The 25,057-nt window shown below is 43.9% G+C and overlaps 1 protein-coding gene and 1 long non-coding RNA gene across 2 annotated transcripts in view; both read right to left on the reverse strand.

Moving 5' to 3' along the window:
• LOC5566746 overlaps positions 1 to 8,895 on the reverse strand; it is a 32,647-nt gene extending 23,752 nt beyond the window's left edge. The window contains exon 1 of the mRNA XM_021839823.1: positions 8,442 to 8,895. Within this exon, the coding sequence (XP_021695515.1) occupies positions 8,442 to 8,543 (102 nt within the window). The 5' untranslated portion in view covers positions 8,544 to 8,895. The remainder of the gene's footprint in view (positions 1 to 8,441) is intronic.
• Positions 8,896 to 13,006: 4,111 nt separating this feature from the next.
• Positions 13,007 to 14,112, reverse strand: LOC110675309. Its single transcript, XR_002499358.1, has 2 exons — positions 13,524 to 14,112; positions 13,007 to 13,469 (listed from the first exon to the last, which is right to left on the reverse strand). It is a non-coding gene; the product is annotated as an uncharacterized LOC110675309 (long non-coding RNA).
• Between the last annotated feature and the right edge of the window lie 10,945 nt (positions 14,113 to 25,057).

Consider the following 25,057-nt stretch of genomic DNA (forward strand, 5'->3'; position numbering starts at 1 on the left):
ATAAATTCATTGTTATTAGCATTTACCATCTGTGAGCATTACCAAGTAATTAAAAGAATTTCAATTTAAATGTTTCATTATTTTTCTTGCTGTAGAATCATTACTATTCAAACTACAATTTAGCACTATCAACAAAGTTACAGTAAAACAAAATCACTTCGATCCATTTTTCACTCGCTGTCATTATTAACACTTTTATCATGCATGTTTGAAGAACTAGGCAATAATGTTATATTCAGAGAAATGATTGCAAAATGTATTATGGCCTTTATTAAATTAGTAGAGTTCACATAATTATACATCATCATTATTATATTTCTAACAAAGCTATCAGAATCACTTCCAATTTCATTTTCAAATTTTCATCACCATATATTTTATTATAAACATACTATTAGCACCAACACAATCACTAAATTTAATAACAACAAGTGTTACGCGCAGTTCCACCAAACACCCATTCTTATGTTGCATTATAAAACGATTGATCACACGTTAGCTTCGAAACTTAACAACCATTACTGATTAGTACAAAGGATGCTACAGCTCGTGGTAAACGAACTGACCCATCAACAACCAGTACTGGTTTATAAGTAACTAATGAGCCCTGGCGGTCCCTCCGTTCGAAGAGGACCTGATAATATGCCGAAACATATTAACAGATCCTCCGCCTGAATGCAGCCGTTTCATGATAAATCATGAACCGTTAGAGGTGTGCCAAAGTATTGGGAAAGTGATATGTTTCACAGACGGGTATTATTATGGTGCACCTTCTACTTTGGCACCGTCAAACCCTGTGATCGTGGCCAGGGCATTACACTGGAAAGCAATCATTAAATCATTTTCGGCAGAATTCCAGAATTTTACGGCAGAATTCCAGAATTTTACAGCAGAATCCTGAAAGGATTTCCATAATAACCCAAGATGGGTTTCTGGGATAGTCCAATAGGAAGTCTCAAGGAGGTTATTGGAAAAATCAGAGCGATCAAAGAAATAACTATATATAATAATTTCAGAAGGGTTTCTGAAAGAATCTCAGTGAATTTTCAAGATGTCCTCTAGCAACACAACTAATATATACTAATATTTACAACTCAATACTTAATTATAAATTGCGTTAAGGTGATTATAGAACAAAGCCACACCTCAAATTTTCAAAAGCACAAGACTTGAGAACCAAACAGCTCTCACCGTTGAAAATGAGATGATTGAGTCAGGGATACGAGCGGAGTAAAACACAAACACGTCTGTATAGTTTGACTTTCAGATTGGAATGGTTTTATTACACGGTAAAATACATAATATCAAAACGGTTCAAGGTGTGTATGAATTCAGGTAATGTAAGTTACACACTCAACTAAAGGTGATCAGATTGATCCCAACACCCCTCCTCAAACTTATCACTTCTTAATCCCCAAAGTAGAACAGTGCTTGTTGAAGGAGGCGGGAGGCAGACCTTTCGTCAACATATCCGCCGGTTGCTCGCTGCTCTGCATATACTGGATTGTCACTTTTCGCTTCATAACACACTCCTTGATAAACTGCAATTTCACGTCTGTGTGCTTGAGCTTCTTCGAAGGACCCTCTGATTGAGCAATCGCAATGGCCGACTGGTTATCCTCAAATATAACAACGGTATCATTATCCAGTATGTTCAGCTCCTTGAATAACTTTGAAATCCATAGTGATTCACAAATACAGTCGGATAAGGCGCTACATTCTGACTCCGTAGATGACAAAGCGATAGTTCGTTGCTTACGAGTACTCCAGGAAGTAGTAGCTCCATACGTCTGAAATACGTACCCCGAAACAGAGTGGCGATCATTGGGATCGGTTGCCCAATTTGCGTCTGCGAAACCAGTGATCTGCTTTGCCGATTCCTGTCTTTTATACACCAAGCCATGCTGCATCGTTCCTTTCAAGAATCGTAGTATTCTTTTGGCATATGTCCAGTGTTCCTGAGAAGGATTGCACTGAAATTGGCTGAAGTATGAAACAGCCGCACTTATATCAGGACGTGTGGTTACCATCAGGTATGTGAGGCAACCTATTAACTCACGGTAGGGTTTCTCGAGCTTTTCTACCTCCGATGACTTCTGTAGCTGCAAGTTCGTGGCCATTGGCGTTGAGGCCGGCTTGCATGCTTCCATACCGAAACGCTTAAGGATCGCCTCGGTGTAGCTTGGCTGACTCAACTTCATTTCTCCCTTCTTGATATCTCGCTCGATCCGGATGCCCAAAAACATTTGAGCTTCGCCCAAATCCTCCATGCGAAATTCTCTTAACAGCAATCGTTTGACCGTCTCGACTTCCTGCAGATTCTTCGACATAATAAGAGCATCATCGACGTACAACACGAGATAAACGGGACCGAACTTCCCTTGGCGAACATACAGACAACTATCTTCCACACAGCGCCGGAATCCAATCTTCTTCACGAATTCGTCGAATCTATCGTTCCAGGTCTTGGAAGATTGCTTCAGCCCATAGATTGATTTGCGAAGCTTGCACACTTTCTCCCCCTCCTCAAATCCTTCGGGCTGACGCATGTATATGTCTTCAGTGAGGACGCCGTTGAGAAATGCTGCCTTGACGTCCATTTGGTGGACAACGAAGCCGTGATGATTTGCCAAGGCCAGCATCATTCGCACAGTTGACATCTTGATGACAGGGGCGTACGTTTCATGGAAATCGTACCCATAACGCTGGGTAAATCCCTTTGCGACCAACCTAGCCTTCCTTTTGTGAATTGAACCATCAGGGTTGGTTTTCAAGCGGAATACCCACTTACAGTCCACTGGTTTTCGACCTTTTGGAAGGTCGACCAGTTCCCACGTCTCATTATCAGCCAAAGACTTGAGTTCCTCGTCTACGGCTACTTTCCAATCGGGCCAATCATCCCGTTTTCGTAGTTCCTCGATTGTGGCTGGTAAGTTGTCCACGTAGCTTTCTGCGTTGAGAGCGAAAGCCACGCAAGAATAGTCTTCCATTCTCGTTGGTGGTTTGCGAACTCGTTCACTTCGACGGATTTCTAGGGGATCTCTCTCTTCAGGGTCGTTTTCTTCGCAGTCATCGAATACCTCATCTTGGCTGACGTCAAGCATCTCCAGCGGACGATCATAACCGTCTTCCGCAGCTACCTCCGGATTCACGCCGACCGGTCCAGGTTTGTTCAACGCAGTAGCCTCAGCTTCCGTTGTCGACGCCCGCAGTGGTCCAGCTAACTCCACAGTTTCGGAACCCTCATCCCCAACATTTTCGCTTTCCTCACGCAACAACTTAGCAGATTCTTCAACAGCAACATCACGGGCAATGAAGATTTTCCGCCCGTCCCACAGCCGATACCCATTAACACCGTATCCGACGAAGAAGCAAGGCTTACTACGCGACTCCAACTTGTTCCGCTTTTCCTTCGGTATAAAACTGAAAGCTCGACTACCGAAAATCCGGAACTTAGAAACGTCGGGCTTATGGCCGTACCACATCTCGTAGGGTGTTTTTCCGCTAGGCAACGCTGCTGTTGGGCTCCGGTTGATAATGAAGACTGCTGTCAAGACCGCCTCGCACCACATATTTTTGTCCATCCCTGCATCCTCTATCATCGCCCTTGCCTTGTCCATAATGGTCCGGTTAAGCCGCTCGCTTACGCCATTTTGCTGCGGCGTGTACGGAACGGTGTACTCCAACTGTATACCCTTTACCCGGCAGAAATCGCGAAACTTCTCTCCCACATACTCGCCTCCATTATCGCACCTGAGGCGCGAAATTCTGCTGTCAAAGTGCGACTCTGCCATGGCCGCAAATGTCACAAATGCATCGTGAACCTCGTCTTTGGAGTGCAAAATATACACCGCCGAAAAATGGGTATAATCATCAGTAAAAGAAACGTAGTATCGCTTACCGTTCCATGCTGCGGGTTTCATACCTCCACACACGTCGCTGTGAATCAGCTCCAGCGGTCGTGTACTCCTAGGCAAGGGCGTCTCGATGAAGGGCCGCCGAGTCTGCTTTCCCTTCAAGCAGGGTTCACACAGCTTGCTTTCTGGCACTTCACTTTTCTTCAGCACTAAGCCTTTCACCATATCCTCATTTATCAATTTCATGAGTCCACTTTTTCCTATGTGGCCATACCGCCGATGCCACAATTCTTCATCACTCATCGTCTTTTCACTCAGTAGGGCTTTCGATTTCTTCACTTTCCGCACGTCCGAGTCCAGTTCGTAAAGGCAGTCTTCTCGTTTGGCAATGCAAACGATCTCACCGTCGCGCTTTATCACTGCGCTGTTCTTCTCGAACACAACTTCCATTCCCAACAGACCAACCCGTCGTATCGAGAACAAGTTGTACCGCAGTCCGGGAACATAAAGAACATCTCTCACAACGCACTTCTGTTGCTTCTTGCCAATTCGTGCAACCATGTTCACTGTTCCACTGTATTTACTCTCGAGCACTTGCCCGGACGCAACTTTTATAAACACGGGCTCATCGAGCTTCTTTACATCGCGCAACCACTCTGCCGTTCCAACCATATGGTCGGACGCCCCCGAGTCCAAAATCCACGTAACGGCACTGTTCGGCGAATCATTTGCACTGCCACCCGAACTACCACCAATCAGACTGCTAACGAAAGCCACTTCTTTTTCGCTCACGTGAGCTTTTCCCTTGTACACATTCTTCTTCTTCTCCTTTTCCGACACCTGATCCTTTCGATCCGGACACTCGGATCGTTTGTGTCCGAGCTTTCCACAGGAGAAACACTTCAACTTGCTCTTGCCTCGATAATCACTTTTCGGAAACGATTTCCCAGCGAATGCAGCAGATTCGTTTTCTGCCTGTGCATCGTCACTGTTCGCACGTTTCACACTTTCGTTCAGCAACCGCGCCCGCACGAAATCTAGCGTACACTGATTATCCGAAAGCGTCTCGAGCACTGTCACCAACTGACCGTAAGACCGCGGCATCGTTTGTAACAGGTAGAAAACGATCAACCGCTCCTCCAAGTTAATACCCGCTGATTGCAAATCGCGCACAATTCTGTCAAACACAAACAGATGCTCTTCCAACGAACCGCACTCATCGTATTTCATTGCCGACAACTTTTTGAGCAGAAAGAACTGGCCCGAAATTCCTTTCCGAGCGAATGCACTTTGCAAGGCCCTCCAGATTTCCACCGGCGTTCGCTTCTGCTTGACGTACTCAAGCTGCGAGTCCGCTATGTTCCGAATCAAGACCGATTTGCACTTCACGTCATTCACTCTTCTTTCCGCCAGCAACCTTTCCTTCTCCAACTTAACCTCAATTGCGTCGGTCGCAACAACACGATATTCCGGCACATCTTCCGCTGGCTGTTCGATACACGAGAGAAGCCCGAGCTCCTCCAAATGGACCTCCATCCGGAAGCTCCAATTAGCAAAATTGCTCCCGTCGAACAGATACACCTTTCTGTCCACTTCCATCGTGGAAAAACTCTCACTCGACCGAAAAAAAAAAAACAAAATCCCTTCACTTCGATCCGACGAAACACGTTCGCACACGTTTTCTTCTGACGATCGCACACACGCGGTTTCAAAGAAACTTCCCGCCGGCAGGGCGTAGCGCTGGGCCCATAACCTGAGATGATTGAGTCAGGGATACGAGCGGAGTAAAACACAAACACGTCTGTATAGTTTGACTTTCAGATTGGAATGGTTTTATTACACGGTAAAATACATAATATCAAAACGGTTCAAGGTGTGTATGAATTCAGGTAATGTAAGTTACACACTCAACTAAAGGTGATCAGATTGATCCCAACAGAAAATTTATCCCATTAGTCACCACCAGCAAGCAAGCAGATTGATTGGTTTTCAACGCAAACTGTTGTCAGATTCTCCAGTCTTGTGCCCTTGTTTGGCTTCGTTTTATAATCACCTTAAGCTGAGTGTACGCCATCCAGTTTGGGGGCGGATTGACGGTATCGAAGTGGATTAAAAACAATTATAGGAGAACGTGTGGAAAATACATATGAACTGCGCAGAATACATCAGACCGATTTAGCATTGCTGCGCACTTCTAAAAGCATTTTATTTTTATTAAAATGTTCGATAATAGTAGAACGACAATGATCATCAGTTGATTTTCCGCTACTGTTTTTTTTTTTAAATCACAATTGGGTCCTAAAATTTGTAATGAAATCTTGTTTTTATTTAATAACACGAAAAAGCATGTTACTGTAATTACTTTAGCAATTTTTCCCGCTCTAATAATGGCTATATCATGTTTAAACATTAATTTAAAAATTTGGTCCATAAATGAACCTTGACACTTTTGATCATGTTTGACGTTCGCTTAGTCGACAAAAACACCACAGGGGTTTTAGTTCGACCACTGGGGTTGTTCCTATCTGACATTTCGTAAGGGACACGGAAAACAAAATACACCCAAAATTTGAGTTTAAGCCAAAGAATGTGACAAAATCTAATAAAAATGTTTTTGGGCTTAAATCAACGGAAAACATTAGAAAATTGAGTAAACATGTGTTTTTGGCCTAAACTTAAGCGTTTGGCACTAAAATTGGGACAGGGCTTTAGGACCCAATTGTTATTTCTTTCTGTGCACGCGCTCGGGAAATGAATCTGGCCATGGTGCAACAACCGCGCTACATTCGATGAATCCTATGCGACAAAAATTGTCGGCGCTATCCGTCAAATTCGCTCACCAAAGCTATTTTGGTGACTTTAACATCACAGCTAAGGAATGAGTCGTTGCTAAGCGACGTACACAAGGCCGATGGACAAATTTTCGCTGCGAACAAGGGTGTGCATTGCATCCAAGGTGTTCGGAATCATCGATCGACGTCAACGAAGTGCCACTAACACCGGAACTGGCCGTCAATTTGCTCTCGGTGAGTAAACTCGTCGACAGAGGTCATAGGACCGTGCGAATGAGACAAGTTCCGTACAAGGAGGCTGTAGGATGTCTTATGTACCTAGCGCAGTGTACACGTCCCGACATCTGCCATGCCGTCAATGTTCTGTGCCGATTCAATGAGAATCCCGAAAAGCACTGGAATGCCGTCAAGCATCTTCTGAGGTACTTGCGAGGTACTCCGAAATTCCTTTTGACTTACAATGGGGCAATTTTATGGTGCTGCAAACGTCAGCAGACAGTGGCACTTTCGACATGTGAAGCCGAGTATATGGCACACTCGGCAGCCGTCCAAGAAGCGCTTTGGTGGAACCGTCTGAGAGCAAGGTACGACATCGATGAAGCCGTGAAGATCAATTGCGATAATCAAAGCACTATTGCAGTTGCTAAAAACGGCGGGTACTATCCAAGGACCAAGCATATTGACATCCGTCATTGTTTTATTCGGGATGTTGTGCAGCGTGGTGATGTAGACATCGTTTATATCAGTACCGATAAACACTGACGGACTGCTTGAAGAAGCCGCTTCCGAAACCGAAGATCGAACTTCAGCGAGCGGCTATGAGAATCCAGAGTCAGTAGATTGAGGAGGAATATTGAAGCAGAATACGAAGCAACATCCCGATCAACCAGTGTTACAATTTCTTTATAGATTTTTATCCAGCGATGACGATCGCCAACGATTCAAAACGAATCGATATAGATCGCTAGCGAAAATCACTGGCTGGTTGACCGGGCTATGACTAGTAAACTAGAATAAGATTTTGTAAAATAAACTTCTTTTTAATTCCGTCCACACGCGAGACAAGACGTGTTTCTCTATCCTCTGCCCAATAGTTTCAATGAAAATCACACCTCTATATCATATTTTAGATCCTATACTGGACCGTCCAACTCCGAAGATAGCTAACCTATTTTTCACTCTATGAGAATCGTTTCGTGGGAATTAAAATAACCCCGTTCAGTAAGAAGTGAGCATCAGTTATTACTTAAATTACCATCATTACTATTTCAACTGTTTATTCGTAGCCTAAAACATAACTCAATCGAAGATAACATCATCGTTTGAATTGATATATAAGGACTGAAATTGTTAGTTGAGCCCATCATTGATAGTATTTATTCAATAATACATTTCAGCTTGCAGCTCCTGCTAACAAGATGCAGCGTTTCATTAATTGATTCCCCAACAATGGGCTAAACACCCTAGTTATGAATCAAAGTTCTATACACATTTGTCGCCAGCGTGAGCAAACATTTAACTTTTGTGCTTATTCTGCGCGGCGTGTGAGGTGAGACGAGTCGAATGAGGTGACAATTGTCGACTCGCTCCCATTTGATTAACATTAGTCGTCTCACGTCACTCGAGGTGAGAGCGACTCGTCTCGACTCACACGCCGCGCAGAATAAGCACATTTGATTGAGACATAGTCTCTCTTATCTATACAATCTTCACGCTAACTTGTCAACAACATGAGCCCATAGATGGTTTCGGCAAAATCACAAGAAATTATGAACGATGGACTCATTCTTACATTCATCATGAATATGTACACCAGTAGCTTCCATTTGGGCAGAATCAGTACAAGCAAATCTAGCACCCTCGGCTCTACCATCTCGTTGATGAAGGCTTCCATTTTGCGTCGTCAGAGATCTGTAAATCTGTACGCACGAAGTCACGCGTTCACGATCCCAACACATCTACTCCCAACTAGTTACATAACGAACGAAACGCAACCGAACTCGGAGACGGCAATCGGTGTTCCGGTTGTTTTTGGGAGGTCGAACTTCAGTGATTGGGACTCGTACGTCGAGAATGGGTTCCGATTAGTAATATGTAGCACTTCCGCACGCGCGCGTAGCCCAGATAAACCGTTCGACGAGCACTGGCTAGGGACCGTATTGCAGGCCATCATTATCGCGAAGACGAAGACACGATGTACGTCGTTGTCTTTCGAGCACGACGGTATGCCAAGTGTTGGATGCATTCAGAGCGCGAGTAAGGTTTCAGGCCTATGGCGGAATGAGGCAGCCACCAACACATCCCTCGTCATCTGCAGCGTCGTATCGCGGTTACAGGGCTGGTACGCACTGAGTGGCTGTGAAATGGGAGCTTTAGAGACCTCACCTCGCCGGGTGTTGACTATCTGGAAAACAAGGAAAGTTAGGGAAATCAATTTCGGATTTGGAAGTTCAGCTTAGCTTAGACTTTGACCGAAGTCAGGGAAGATGCACAAAGAATCAACCAGAAGTTCGGCTGGGATTGGCCATAATCTTCTTCAGTGTGCCTCTATTTATACAGGGTCAATAACGGCGACGGCCACGTCCTTGCAGTCAGGTGGGATTGGGGGAAGGAATGTTAGTGTGTTGTTGCTATTTGGAGATCGTATTTACCTCTGCATCTTCTGAAAGGTTACTGGGAGGGATGTTTGTTAATAGGAAGGATCGTTGGGTCACAGGATTCACTTTGATAAGCGATTGGACTATGATGAATAATTATTTTGAGATATAATCATGCTTCGTCTTCTTCTTGGCATTGACGTCCTCACGGGGACAGAGCCTGCTTCTCAGCTTAGTGTTCTTATGAGCACTTCCACATTTATTAACTGAGAGTTTTCTTTGCCAAAGTTGCCATTTTCGCATTCGTATATCGTGTGGCAGGTACGATGATACTCTATGCCCAGGGAAGTCAAGGAAATTTTCATTACGAAAAGATCCTGCACCGACCGGGAATCGAACCCAGACACCTTCAGCATGGCTTTGTGTTGATATAATCATGCTTATAAATATAATATTTTCAATTGATATGAAAAATTCCCAAGTCGACACTTGAAGTGACGAACCATTCAAAGTTCGTTGAACGAATATTGACAATTTGAGTGACAATTAAAAATTCGGCAGCCAAAACTTCGGCAAAGTTCGGCGTCGGTATTCTAATTTAGTGCTTCGCCGACGCTTAAAGAAAGCTTTTGTCGTCGTAGCACTTCGTTAGAACTTTTGTTCGTGATATTCCATTTATCTAATGAACTTCGGTCTAAAGTTAATCTGAATGCACAATAGCTAAACGCAACATTCTTACAGCTGTCACGATGAAAGCATATGCTATCATATTAAAAATGATAATCATATGAAAAGAAAAATACTTGATGGTCCATCACAGAACCCTTTCATGCCGACACTTACAGTCACGACACTTTCAAAGTTTGTTGTATAATGTGAACCTTTTGCAAGTCTACACTTATATTGTCGAACCATTCAACTTTTTTTTAATTACAAAAATCAAAGTAAAGGAACCTGAGAAAAAAAAAATCACTCTGAACACGCGATAAAAATAACACTTTTACTTTTCATTAAAAAAAATCGCTCAGATGACAAAAAAACACTAACGCTTGGGCTTTCATGGAGCACTCCGTACTGCCCAGCAAAACGCGAAAACCGAAAAACAAACAAACGTCCACTCCGGTGGTGAAAACACGAAACCGCTTGGGCTTGGGCTTCCAAAGTGCACTTAAAAAAATTAGTATAAAGACGATTTAGAATAAAATGAGACTTTAACGATCTTCCATTAAAAATAGAGACTTTTTGAAGCCTTGCATTAAAATAGAGCAGTGTCTGCATATTTCAATATACAGTCAACAATGCCGATCCTCAGTAAGATCCGTCATCGTTGAATTCTTCTTTGTGTGAATGTTTTTTTGACAATACATGCACGAATCTGGTAGAACGTGCATTCAGTTTTCAATTACTTTTTCTACACTGATTATCATCCACCTACTGACATTCGTTGGCAGCAAATTCAATTTCGCTAGTGAAAAAATTCATTTCCGTCAGAATACCCCACAAAAACATCCGCAAATTGCAAAAGTTGTATTTTTTTTTTATTAAAAGACAATCATGATTCATCAACTGGAGGCATCACATTGCCGTTTCCTTACACCAGTAATATAAAATTCATTTGTAATTTTTTATATTCAATTTTCAATTTCAGTGCCTCTAGGTGAAATTGAATTTTGAAATGACACCAACAGTGGGTGAAACTGAATGTGTGCGTGTGTTGCACCCACTCTCTTTCTCGTCGCATTCGCACTCGAAGTCAGATTGGCTTCTTGCTAGCGGAGTTTGTTTTTGTTCGTTTTCGCACTGATCGGGTATCATTCGGCTGAATTTTTACGACACTGAAATAGAGAACAAGTCTCTAGAAAGAGACCTGCTACCAGCCCTGCGATTGGCACGTACCTGGAGCTGGAACTAGGCTTTTTGTCTATAACGACAACCGACCGAATGAGCGTTATCTGTTTATCGGTCTTATCAGTTGTCACCGTCTAGTGGTCGTTAAGCGAGTGTTCGTCACGTCAGGGAAGCAACGCTTGAACTCTTCAGTCGAAGGTAAACAGTAGCGATAGTGCGATAGTAGGTGTTCGCCTGTTTGGGGTTCTTTTGTTCAATGCTGTTCATTGGCATAAGTAGGCTGCGGGGCCAGGTCCCCTATCCTTCAATTTGTGATTGAACCATGTTGAAATGCTTATGGACTTGATATTCCGTTGGATACTCTTCTGGCAAATAAATGACTTTTTTTAATTGATGTTACATGAATCGCATCACTTACCAGAAGGTGAATCTAGCTTCTTAATTCTGCCCGCTAATAAAAACTCCTTCAAATAAACGAGTTAAGTAAAAAAAAATAAAAACTCCTTCCCGTGACAACCATGAATAAGCAGTGGTATACTCGGTCTTTAATAACAATGGATGTCACACTAACATTCCTTTCCTTCCCGATGGCCGTAAGGACGTGGCTGGCGCTGTTATTGAAAATTCGAAGCACAAACTTATATACCGTTTTGATTCATATTACGGACAGCTTCAAATTCCGGACACTCTCGTTTGTATGGGAAACATTTCACACGAAATGTTTCAATTTTCGCCGTCCAAAAGTTCTCATTTTCGAGGCTCGTTTTATTAGGTTTTTTTTCCATATTGTGATTTTCACGAATGATTAGACTTTCATGACGAAATTGAGAAGCTGCCAATAATGTACTGATGGTACATTTTCAAACACCATATACCTTTCATCCTTGATTTCAGCCACTACCAGCTGGTTTTGACATGAGAACATGATCAGCTGGAGCATGAGAACAATGACGACGACTGTAAACATCGGAAGGCCAGCTGGTTTTGTTGTGTAAATAAGACCAGCTGGTGAGTCGAGAACAAAGAGAAAATTCTGGAGCTTGATTCAAAAAGGTCGAATGTGACATTTTTGACTATCTGAGATAACTCACCACGAAGTTTTTCAAACGAAATTCAATTCCTATTTTAAACAAAAAGCTAAAAAGTACATAATATACGTATCAAGACACAAAACGTAATCCCTTCTATTAAACCATTGAACAAAATGATAAAAATACACTCATTTTTTTATTTACGTGCATAAAAAAGTTTTCCGTCTATCTGAGATTGTTTGAAGTTCATTCGACCTAATCGATGCGACCTAACGCTTGTCACCATTGCACATCGTACGGACACGTTCAGACGTTTGACATCTGAAAATGTCCATACGTCAAAATACGATCGGACTGAATGATGGCCAGTGAAGCACATACGACCCACCGGCCACCGTTGTATTCTCATCTCAATATAATAGTGAATTTCTCCGATTAATTTGCAGTTAGCACAACGCATTTCGCTTTTGCCATGTTAAACGTTTGCTGTTCGCCTTGTGGAACGCTACTATGTCGAATTCGCGTACCATACATCGAAGTCTGCCAGTTACTGCACCAACTCCATGGAGTAGTTGTGGATCCATCGAGGGAGGATCTTTTGGGGGACATCAAAAGTTATGCATCGTTGATATCCGCTCGATTAGAAACCGAAAGAAAAATGAATCCCTCATGAACGATGAGACCAAACAGCCAAACCTCCATGAGTCGATACCGAATCGTGAAACCAAAAGAATCATGGTTACTATGATGGTTCCTTCAAACAGCTTCCCATAGAATACCACTGCTCCATGAGTCTATTGTTCTTTCAATATCGACTTACAGAGGTTTGACTGCAAGCTTTCGGAATATGAAACAGAAAATAGAAGAGACTATCGGCCCTCTAGAAATAAGTTAACACATTTCAAAAAATAGTTTTTGATAATAAATCTTCGAGCTGTTTAGTAGTTAGTAAACAAAAACCGAATTTAGTACAACAGTCAACTCTCCATAACTCGTTTTTATGGACTCGGTTTCAAGGCCTGGGCTATCGTCTGACGAAGCTGGTGATTCAACGAATGAAGACGTGTCAGGAAAGACGAAGGGATTGATTGGCATGGGAAGAATGATCCATTGATGTTTCCAGGTGCCAAGCCGGTGCGGACCGATTTTGCCATGGAATACACTGATTCGCTTGAAGGTTGGATGGCGAATGGATGCTCATTCTCATCCATGGAATCGATCCCGATGCTGTTTCTCCACTGGAACCATCAAGTGAAGAGATAACAAAGCTGCGATCTGGCGGGTCTTCAGTTGAGGTCTTTCCATAGGCAAACCAAACGGTTTGTTTTCGGAGAATCGCAGCATCTGTAAAAGAAACATTATTACACTGAAACAATGTTTTATTTATGAGAAACTTACCAAGCAATGAATGGGTGGATTAACATGGTGCAAAAAAACTGTTAAACGAGGCAGAATCAATATTACAGGTGCGTCGTATAAACTTTTCCATTTATTTTGACAGCTGTCGCTCATGGGACCTTTGTCGACAAAAGGTCGAATACACGATTTTTCGGGTTTAGTCATTTTTGCTACTTTCGACCTTATGCGCAATAGGACGAATGAACAAATTTGCACTGTTTCTAGTTTTCGTTAATTACGTCGAAGTGTTAACTTTTAATTTATTTTTGAAGAAATATCATATCGAAATGATATTTTAACCACATATTAAGCTGAGTAGAATCTACCTAATGGTGAAATTAGCATGATTTATTTACTTTTGTTACTTACGACCTTTTCAAATCGAGCTCCAGAAATGGTAAACACTGAGCTGGCCGGAGAAAACTGTCATGAATATCAGGATAATTAATAGAGATAGAAAACTATAGAGGACGAATGTCGCTGGTGTTCCCTTTGTTCTCGCTCAGAAACATGTCGGGTACATAAATGTCAAACTGCATATATTTTCGCGTTGACATTTATAGCCCCGCCTATCTCCGCCAGCAAGAGATGTTCCGACAGTGACGCCAGCGACATTCTTCCTCTATAGTTTATTACCTCTATTGGATAATTGCATGGGCGGCGGTGATCGAAAAGGGGCAGCGAAATCGAAGGCGAAATCTGAGAAAGACGAAATTCAGATCACTAAAGTCTAAGTGGTGAAAAAAATCGCAATAAATATCATTGCAAATTTATAATGGCCAACTACCTTAGACGTCTCTTAAGGTGAAACAGTTTTGAATCAACTTTTAAGATTGCACTAAAACTTCAAAGGCACAAATCTCGCAAAGAAAGCATCCAACAACCGTGCACTTTTTATTTTGGCTTTATGCACTAGCAGAAAGCTTAAAATAAGAAGATCAGAAACGTTTGCCAACTATTTCTCCAGTTTTGTGCCTTTGAAATCGTGAGTAGGGGCACAAGTCGGCCATTGTGTCGGCCATTTTTGGATTCTGAGATGTTTCACCTTAAGTGGTTGAACGATTTCAATTGATGATTTGACTGTTCCATTAATGATTATCATGAGCTGTCCGTAATTCGAATCAAAGCGTCCGGAATATGAGGCAAAAGTGAGGGAACGTCCGGAATAAGAATCATGAAAAGGCCACACGTTTTGATTTATTTAAAATTATTCAAGATGCGGATGCGTATTCTTTACCCACCATCCGAAAGTTAAGGGCTTCCGACGCTCGATAACGCTAAAAAATCATACAGAATGATTTATTTTGTATGGTCCATGCTGGGTTATACTTCACTGAGGCCTTAAGTGTCCGTAATATGAATCAAAACGGTATTGAGAATGCTGACAAGGGAAGGTCACGATGGTGTTACACGGGGTTTTCAACCGGACTATTTTTGTTAGATTCTACATGTCGAAATATGAAAAACCCCAAAGCCTTTCGGGTGATGGACCAGTGGTGTAGCCAGGAGGGGCTCTAAAAGGAGCAATTTTGTACGTATATTATATTATTAAGCTAATTTGAAATTTGACAAAAATATTTTTTTTGTATTTATTGTGATGGTAGAGACCAGAATTTACATTAATGTATGTTTAAAATGTATTGTTTCCATGTCATAGGCGCAATCGGGATGAGTTTCTCATTGGTATACTATTCTAATAAAACCAAATTTGTTTTGGTATCCATATTCCATGTTAGTTACGCCAACGGCATAAAAATACATTATAAACATACATTAATGTCATTTCTGTTCATTACTATCGTAATAAATACTGAGAAAAATCTTTTTGAAAAATTGTCAATCGACTCAATAATATTATATTCGTACAAAATCGACCCTTTCAGAGCCCCTCCTGGCTACACCACTGGTCCATCACCCGAAAGGCTTTGGGGTTTTTCATATTTCGACATGTAGAATCCAACAAAAATAGTCCGATTGAAAACCCCGTGTAACACCATCGTGACCTTCCCTTGTGAGCTACTTCCGAGCTCAGTCTGTCGATTCCTTGTTTAATTTTGAATATTCTGGCCGATCACGGTAGCAACTACGAATTGTATGGTCATCAATGCTCATATGGTGGTAAACTCCATCGAAGTTAATACGCCAATTGCGTATTATCCTCGATTTTACTATAATAAAATCGAGGATAATACGCGATCGGCGTATTGACTTCGATGAAGCTTACCACCAATATTCTACAGGTATGTTCCGTTTTTATCAACACGATCGGCAATTTTCAGTTGACAAAAACGGAACCGTGACAAAAACGGAATAATTTTCTTAGACAAAATATTTTACAAATTTGAAAAGAAAATTGCAGTTTTGTCAGGATAATACACATTTTCATCATATAAATGCACAGTATTTATGTTTAGGTGTTGTGAGGCGTACTTAGATTGTCCATTCTTATAGGTTTGTAACGAGCGTTGATTGCAGACTCCTATCAATCAATATGATTTTGTAATAAATCATAAATTTTCTTGTTTATAGGTCATCCTCATCCTTTTGCTTCTTCTTCTTTATGGCATTACATCTCAACTAAGAAACAGCCTTCTTCTCAGCTTAGTGTTTTTATAAACACTTATCAATTGAGAGCTTTTTTTGTCAAGGTATTGAGGATTTTGCCCTCCAATAGACTCACACCTAAATAATTTTGTCCCACCAAAATATTCTCCCACCATGTTTGCCATATATTGGATGGCGTCGTAGCTAACAAAACCAACAAGTAACGCACATGTAACGCGTTATGTTGGATTGTACATTGAATGCAAGGTGCGTGCTTCTATGAAAGTGCCATATAAACTGACGTGTGAGTATTTATTTTTCCACGTTGAAAATGTGCACGAGAATCTATTCCTCAACTAAACCAACAATACATTTTTTGCATTTTTGGCGATTGGCGATTAAATGTGGAATTAAGTTTCGAAACTTTTGCAAATTGAAACGAATATTCACAATTTCCTGTGCTTTGAATTGTCAAAATCTTACCAATAAAATTATTGTGATGATATTTCTTCTAAAGTTATTACTACCAACATCGACAAGGATGCACTAATTGCCAATCTAGAACAGCGTCACCATCGCCTTTTAGCTTTACGTTAGATCACGAATAGACTGGCAATAAACTAACCTAAAGTTCTAGTTTTTGTTTAGTAAAAATAATGTTTAATACTAGTAGTCCCGTTTTCGTTTTGCCATCAAGTAAGCTGCTGGAAAATGGCATGCAATTTCCCATACAAAACGACAGATTAGTTTTCAATTGTTTTTCCAGTTATTCCAGAGTATTTTCCAAATCGTTAACTTCACTCAAATACGTCAGAACACTTGACCAACACTTGACTTAGCCCTTTTTTAAGCCATTTCGTGAAACACTTACACTATTCCATTTTTATTTATATAGTAGTTCAACAAAAACACAAAACTGTACAAAATCTAGAACAAGCATCACCAAATTAGAACTTTTTAGTAAGAAACTCTTTTGTAAAGTTTTATGAATAAGCATATGGCTGTTGCTATAAGACTCCAAATTAACCTTTTAGTCTTTATGTGGGGAAGGAGTTCATGCCTGCTAAAAGATCAAGATCCCAGTAAATTTTGGATGGCAACGTGCGTGACGTGGGAACGTCCAGTATCAAAACTTTCTCAAATTGTCCTCTTCTTCGATGCCAACTAATTATATGGAGATTCCAAAATTTTGTATACAGTGCTTAGTTTTGCTGGACCTCTTTCCCTACATCTTGGAACAGGATCTAATCAATCGCTGTTTGCTATAATTTGTGCAATGCCATCGAGTTTGAGCAATTTCAGCATAGCAATTTAACTATTCATTATATCTATGAATATTGTATTGTTAATAATTTAGCAAACATATTCGGATGCAGTAAGCTCAAATTTATTATGTGGAGTTGCTTTGAAAAGTAATATTCATCCCATTGACAGTGATAAATTTCACCCTGAAATGAGATCCCCCCATTTTTTTTTATTTTAGATATGTTTCTTAGCACTAAAGTGACATTTGTAAGAAAAATTCAACCAAGGAAGCGTACTTCGTACTTGTTTTCTTGCATTTAGTTGGTTGACATTGTCAACATTGTAGAAAACAGACTAGAAAAATCGTGATAAATGATCAATTTCACCCGAAATTACGGTACGTATTCAACTAATCACAAATTCCCATTGTTGCTAGGACGTGGCCAGAGGGTAACCCCAATTCAAGCTGTCAAGCGACCCGTGCCAAGGAATGAGTGGTCGAGGGGGTGAAAAAGATGCTCGATGGTTTACGGAGCCTGTGGGGTACCTGGGCACCCCTCACAGTAATTTGTCCCTTACCGCGTTAACGCAGGGCTCTGGCGTGGTGGACCTCTTTTCCCGTGCAACTCGTGGGATTCTAAATGAGTACAAACGTAAATCAAAACAACAGTAGTATCGTAGGTAGCGGTAATAGAGAAGTGAACCCCTTCGCAAGAATTGGGTTAGCTAGGTCTCCGTTGAGGAGAACGGAAGCAGGAGGAGGCAGCTGCGCACATAGTGCCAATGTTGGACACCATATTTCATCCCCGGCTAACTTATCGGGTGAGGTTATGGATAGAGCGTGGTTGATGAGGGCCATCAATAGAAGCAGATATGGGCTCTCTACGATGGAAGTGGCTGCACAGCAGCTTGACTCCATCATTGACTTTGCGTCCTCGAAGTCCAACATCAGTAAGGACCTCAAGCAGGCCCTGATGAGACTTCGTAAGTCGTTGATGGTGGCCAAGCAGAACCATGCTAAACCCATGGCGACTGTGGCAGCGGCAGAACCCGTGGAATAGGGTCCTAAAGCCCTCTCCCAATTTTAGTATCAAACGCTTAAATTTAGGGCAAAAACACATGTTTACTCAATTTTTAAATGATTTTCATTTGTTTAAGTCCAAAAAACATTTTTTTATGATTTTTGAGATTTTGTCTCACCCCTTGGTTTACACTCAAATATTGGGTATATTTTGTTTTCCGTGTCCCTTCCGAAATGTCAGATAGGAACAACCCCAGTGTTAAAACTATAAGCCCTGTGGCATTTTTGTCGAAACAGTGAATGTCAAACATGATCACAAGTGTCAAGGTACATATTTGGAACCATTTTTAAAATTAAAGTTTAAAAATGTTATGACCGTTATTTGAGCTAGAAAAATGGCTAAAGTAGTTGCAAGAACATGCTCTTTCATATTATTAAATAAAAACAAGAATTCATTAAACATTTTAGGACCCAATTGAAGGTTCCGAAGTCTACCCAGACGGAGCCCTGCGTTTTTGCGGGTAGCCCTAAAAGTGCAGAAGCGAATGCTTACAACAAGCAATCGCAGAAGCGTGTGAGGCAGCCGTCAGGTGAGGAGCTACCAGGCGGCGCTCGCAAGGCTAGGCGGCTACTAACCCCGAAAGTCGGCAGTAGTGCCGGAAAGTCGGACCCCAGCCAGGCGTCCCGGAAAGCTGGGAAGGGTGGGCCTGAAAAGGCTGGCCCCCTACGGATTGAAGGAAATAGGGGGTTGCGACCATTGAGAGGTTCTCAAACACCACAGGTTAGGGCGGATCAGGGGGAGGACGCCCCATGGACAACTGTGGAGCGAAAGACGAGAAAGAAGAAGCATGAAGTGCAGGAGCGTAGGGATACCAGGCCAAAGAAAGGTAGAAGGGTAGGTATCAAGCGCGAAAAGGGTGATGCGATCATCATCAAGACGGAAGAGTCCAAGTACTCGGAAGTCTTGAAGGCGATGCGCAGCGACGCGAAGCTCGTACATCTAGGAGTCGACGTACGCAGTGTTAGACGCACTCGTACAGGTGTGTCTGTGTGTCGAGGTGAGGGCTCTAACACCGGCAGTGACTCTGAAGGTGATGAATCTAGAAGAGATCACTGACGCAGAAGAGCTCGTCACGGCACTGCGGCAACAGTGCGAGGTACAGGTGCCTACCGCAGCCGTTCGGCTACGGAAAGGTCCGGCAGGAACTCAGGTGGTCTTAGTACAGCTACCTGTGGCGGATGATAATAAGTCCGCTAAGGTAGGGAAGATTAAGTTGGGTGCTCATTGACCATACACGAGCAACCGGTGATCTGCTTCAGATGTAGGAAACCGGGACACAAGTCCTGGGGCGGTAAAGGCCCTGATAGGACCAAGTTATGTAGGCGATGTGGTGAGGAAGGTCATAAGGCACGAGGCTGCAAAAATCCTCCCAAGTGTTTGATTTGTTCCGGGAAGTCTGTGAACAACAAGCATCCAACGGGAAGCTCAAGGTGCCCGACCTTCAAAAGAGCCATAGCTGAAAAGTCACAGTGCAGGTAACGCAGCTGAACCTGAACCACAGTGATGCAGCTCAGCAATTGCTGTATCAGGCAGTTGCTGAGTGGGGGATGGATATCGCCATCATATGGTAACGGCAACTGGGTCGCGGATGGATCCGGAAAAATGGCGGCGATATGGACGACGGGTAAATACCCCGTCCAGGAGTTGGTGTCTACTACTTACGAGGGCTTCGTGATCGCCAAGGTAAACGGGGTCTTCTTCTGTAGCTGCTATCCGCGTTGGTCGATCGAGCAGTTCACGCAGATGCTGGACTGTATGACGACCGTGCTGACAGGGCGAAGGTCAGTGGTAATAGCGGGTGACTTCAATGCCTGGGCCGTGGAATGGGGAAGCCGTCTCACGAACCAACGGGGTCAGATCCCGCTAGAGGCACTGGTCGTGCTAGATGTCGATTTGGCTAATGTTGGTACTAAAAGTACCTTTATCCGAAACGGAGCGGAGTCGATTATCGACGTTACTCTTTGTAGTCCTGGCCTAACAAGTAGTTCGACCTGTTGAGTAGACGATGCCTACACTCACAGTGACCACCTGGCGGTTCGCTACAGTATCGACAACAACAACAGCAGGCAGTGTGTAGAGGAAGCGGAGGCTAGATCAAGGCCAAGCCCTCGTATGTGGAAGACATCGTATTTCAATGACGAAGTATTTGGAGAAGCGCTCCGCCGTGAGCGTAACCTACTCGGCTGAGGCGGGGACGAGCTGGTAGCGGTGCTCTCACGTGCATGCGATGCGACCATGCCTAGGCAAGTCCACCCTAGGAATGGGAGACCACCGGCGTACTGGTGGACTCAAGCGATTGCGAACCTGCGCCGAGCCTGCCTACGGTCCAGGAGGCGGATGCAGCGAGCACGTACTGAGGAGGAGCGAGATGAACGACGGGTGGTATTCACTGCTGCCAAAGTCGCGCTGAAGTCCGAGATAAGGGCAAGCAAAAAGGCCTGCTTTGCGAATCCGTGGGGCGATGCCTACAGGATCGTTATGGCAATCTCCAGAGATGCTGGAGGGGATCATCGAGGGGCATTTTCCGCGCCATAACCCTAGTCCTTGGCCTCCTTTCGTAGGACAGCTGGAGACTAGGGCTGGTGATGAGGAGAGGGTAACCGATGAGGAACTTGCAGGGATCGCAAAATCCCTTAGAATAGGTAAGGCACCAGGCCTGGACGGAGTTCCAAACCTGGCCCTTAAAATCGCAATCTTGGAGGCTCCCGGGATGTTCAGATCTGCTATGCAGATATGCCTGGACGAGGGAGTATTTCCAGATGTGTGGAAGAGGCAGAGCCTGGTACTATTGCCAAAGGCGGGAAAACCACCCGGTGACCTGTCGGCGTATAGACCAATATGCTTGATCGACACGGCGGGGAATGTGCTCGAGAAGATCATCCAGACTGTTGAGGTGCACCGAGGGTGTAAATGGTCTCTCAAGCAACCAGTTCGGCTTCCGGAAAGGGAGGTCGACCGTAGATGCTATTTTGACGATTAAAAAAAAGCCGCTGAGATAGCACTCCAGCGTAAGAGGACGGGGATTCGCTACTGCGCAGTAGTGACTCTGGGTGTAAGGAACGCATTTAATAGTGCTAGTTGGGCGGCTATTGCTGATGCGCTCCTGCGTCTGGGGATACCCGAGTACAGTCAACTTTCGTTCGTTGCACTAAACTTGTAGCCCACTTAGTGAAAGACTTTCACTAATCGGGCTGAGTTTCGAGCTGTCAAATAACATAGAACAAAAGAAAAACAGAGCTACCAACATTGATAAATTGCGCCTTATGTCAGAAAGTGACGTTTGCCTTCGTTTTAGGTGGGCTATAGCCCAACTAACGGGAGCCCAATTGAGACGTAGCCCACTTAAAGATAGTGCAACGAACGAAATTGGACTGTACCTGTATAAGATTCTCGGGAGTTACTTCCAGAATCGGGTACTAGTCTACGACGCAGAGGTGGGTCGGAAGTGCTTTCACATAACCTCAGGAGTCCCTCAAGGTTCCATCCTGGGTCCGGTGTTATGGAATGTCATGTACGACAATGTGTTGAGATTAAGATTCCCAGGGGGTGTGGTCATTGTTGGCTTTGCCGACGATATTACGCTGGAGGTCTACGGTGAATCGATCGAAAAAGTGGAATTGACTGCAGCTCACTCGATCGCAATTGTGGAGGAGTGGTTATCTCCAGGAAACTGGAATTGTCTCACCACAACACTGAGGTGGTTGTTGTTAACAACCGAAAATCGGTGCAGCAAGCGGTGATCAGTGTAGGCGACTGCATGATCACTTCGAAGCGCTTCGTCAAACACTTGGGGGTGATGATCGACGATAAGCTTACCTTCGGTAGCCACGTCGATTATGCCTGCAAGAGAGCCTCCACAGCTATTGTGGTACTGTCCCGGATGATGTCCAATAGCTCTGCGGTGTACGCCAGTAAGCGTAAGCTTCTGACCAGTGTCGTCTGCGTCATCACTGGTATTGTGCCTATTGATATCCTCATCATGGAGGACATAGAGTGCTTCGAAATGCGCGGCACAAGAGGCATACGCAGGACTGCTAGACTGGCCTCTATGGTCAAATGGCAGCGTGCGTGGGACAGTTCCACCAAAGGAAGGTGGACCCACATGATGATTCCGAGGGTAGATATCTGGGTCAATAGGCGCCATGGGGAACTAATATTCCACCTGACACAGGCCCTTTCGGGCCATGGTTGCTTTAGACAGTATTTACACCGTTTCGGTCATGCGGGTTCTCCCGAATGTCCAGTTTGCAGTGTTGATAGACTCACACTCAAATCTCAATCAATACGCTCTCCCGTCAGGGGAAACTCATTAGAGATCTACTTCGTAAATCTCACGCTTGAGATTTTGATGCAAAATTAACTCAATCAACTCAAACCGTAAAAAATGATTCCATCGCAAAACCCGGCAAAAACTCATGAAACCCGAATGTTGTTGTTTACGTTAGAAAGGATTACTATAATTTTATCAGACTAACAAAAAATTATTGCCGTGTGTGAGTAAACTGTGGAAATACGAGACAATGAGCTAAAAAGGTGAGCCAACTCATCCATGATTTTTTGACTGCTGAGTTGCGTGATTGACAACTTACGCATGAAAAATCTCAAGCGTGAGTTGTGAGAAATTGAGTTTTTCACAACACTGCCAGTTTGTGCAGGTTTAGAGGAAACGGCGGAATACGTTTTGTTCGTGTGCCCGCGTTTCCGCACAATGCGTGACCACATACTTGCCACATGCGGTGGGGACGCCACACCAGACAATCTGGTTCAGAGGATGTGTAAAGACGAGCTTGGCTGGAATGCCGTTTCATCGGCTATCACCCACATCGTCTTGGAACTACAAAGAAGGTGGCGAGTGGACTCGAGGAGTGGCTAATGCAGACGCTAAACAACAGGTGGTCCAAGGATTCGCAGTCGGCTACGTAGGTCATACCGGTGCCCTACGGTCGAAATCGACCCTTACAGCGATTAAGTGGTCACGGGGAGAACATCCTGGTAGCGTTGCTGTCGTGACGCCGGTCTACTGGGTTGGATCCGAGCCTTTGGTTGTTCATAAGGGTCGGGGCAGGTGGAGGCCCCCTTCGTCAGCAATCCCAACTGGTACTAGCTGATATGGCCAACAGGTCAAATAGCGGAGCACGCAGTATCAGTCTTGATACTTGCAGAACAGCTGGGCGCGGGCGTTGTGGTTGACCCTGCCCGCCTTCAGAGGACAATGGGAGTGGTAAGGACCACCCGGGAAGCTGGCAAAGCGCTAGCATGCTACCTTGGTGGACCCCCCCTAAGCGTGTCATCGATGTTCATGCAGCAACTGCATGGCTACGTAGCTAACCTTGAGGTTGCGATGTGCAATAGCCACTCTTCGAAGCAATGCCTTCTTGGTGGTCCCGGAGAGACGAACGGTTAGGCGGCAATGGGAATGGTTTAGTGGGTCGGGGATGTAGTCCTGTCGTGCTGCTTTGCATGTAGTAATCCCACACAACCCCACACACCTGGATCTTCAGGGCCCGGGTGTCTGTTGAGCAGATTATCCCCCCATTGCTAAGAAAAAAAAAGACCCGACGAAGAGGAGATCGATACTGCGCCGTGGTCACGATAGATGTGAAAAACGCATTCAACAGCGCCAGCTGGGAGGCCATCGCCACAGCACTGCACAGAATGCGGGATCTCGACTATCTGTGCAAGATCCTGAAGAGCTACTTCCAGAGCAATCCTGGTGTACGAAACAAATGAAGAGCTGAAGTTCATGCAAGTGACAGCGAGCGTCCCTCAAGGTTCCATTATCGGTCCAACTCTTTGGAACGGGATGTACGACGGAGTTTTGACACTGCGGCTAACCACTAACCAGGAAGGTGGAGATTGTTGATTTTGCGGATGATGATACCGTTTGTTACAGGTAATGGCCGAGACGCTGAAAGAAGTGGAGATGTCAGTGATGGAAACAATTGTCGCAATCGAGAGCTGGATGAGCGAAGTCAAACTGCAGATAGCTCACTACAAACAGAGGTACTGCTGGTTAGCAACTGCAAGGCGATTCAGCAGATGGAGGTCAACGTCGGAAGGTATGTAATTGCACCAAAGCGCGCACCTGGGAGCAATGCTCGACGATCAGCTGAATTTCAACAGCCACGTTGATTAAGTATGCATGTGAAAGGTCCGAGAAGGCAATGAGGGAGAATTATGCCAAACTTGGGCGGTCCAAGCAGCAGCACTAGGCGTTCGCTAGCTAACGTCTCGTCATCGATACTGAGGTGTGGAGTTCCTGTTTGGTGCAAGGCACTAGAAACAAAGCGGAACCGCAAAAAGCTGAGCAGAGCGTTTCGGCTGATGGCACTGCGAGTCGCGAGTGCGTATAGAACGATATTGTCAGATGCTGTATGCGTTATAGCCGGTATGATCTCAATTTGCATCAGTTTGGCGGAGGATATCGAATGCTACCAACGAAGAGACGTCAGAAATGTATTGAAGACGGCCAGAGTCGGATCTATTGCGAGGTGCCAGCACGAGTGGGACTGCACGGACAAAAGAAGATGGACCCACCGGCTCATCTCTAATCTATCGACGTGGATGAATAGGATTTGATTTGATTTGCACGGCAAGTCACTTCACTCGAGTCGAGTATAGTCACCTCGCTTTACGAGACCGACAATGGATTACCTGCTTTGC

Source organism: Aedes aegypti, chromosome 1 (genome assembly GCF_002204515.2).
Source record: "Aedes aegypti strain LVP_AGWG chromosome 1, AaegL5.0 Primary Assembly, whole genome shotgun sequence".
Classification (NCBI taxonomy): Eukaryota; Metazoa; Arthropoda; class Insecta; order Diptera; family Culicidae; genus Aedes; species Aedes aegypti.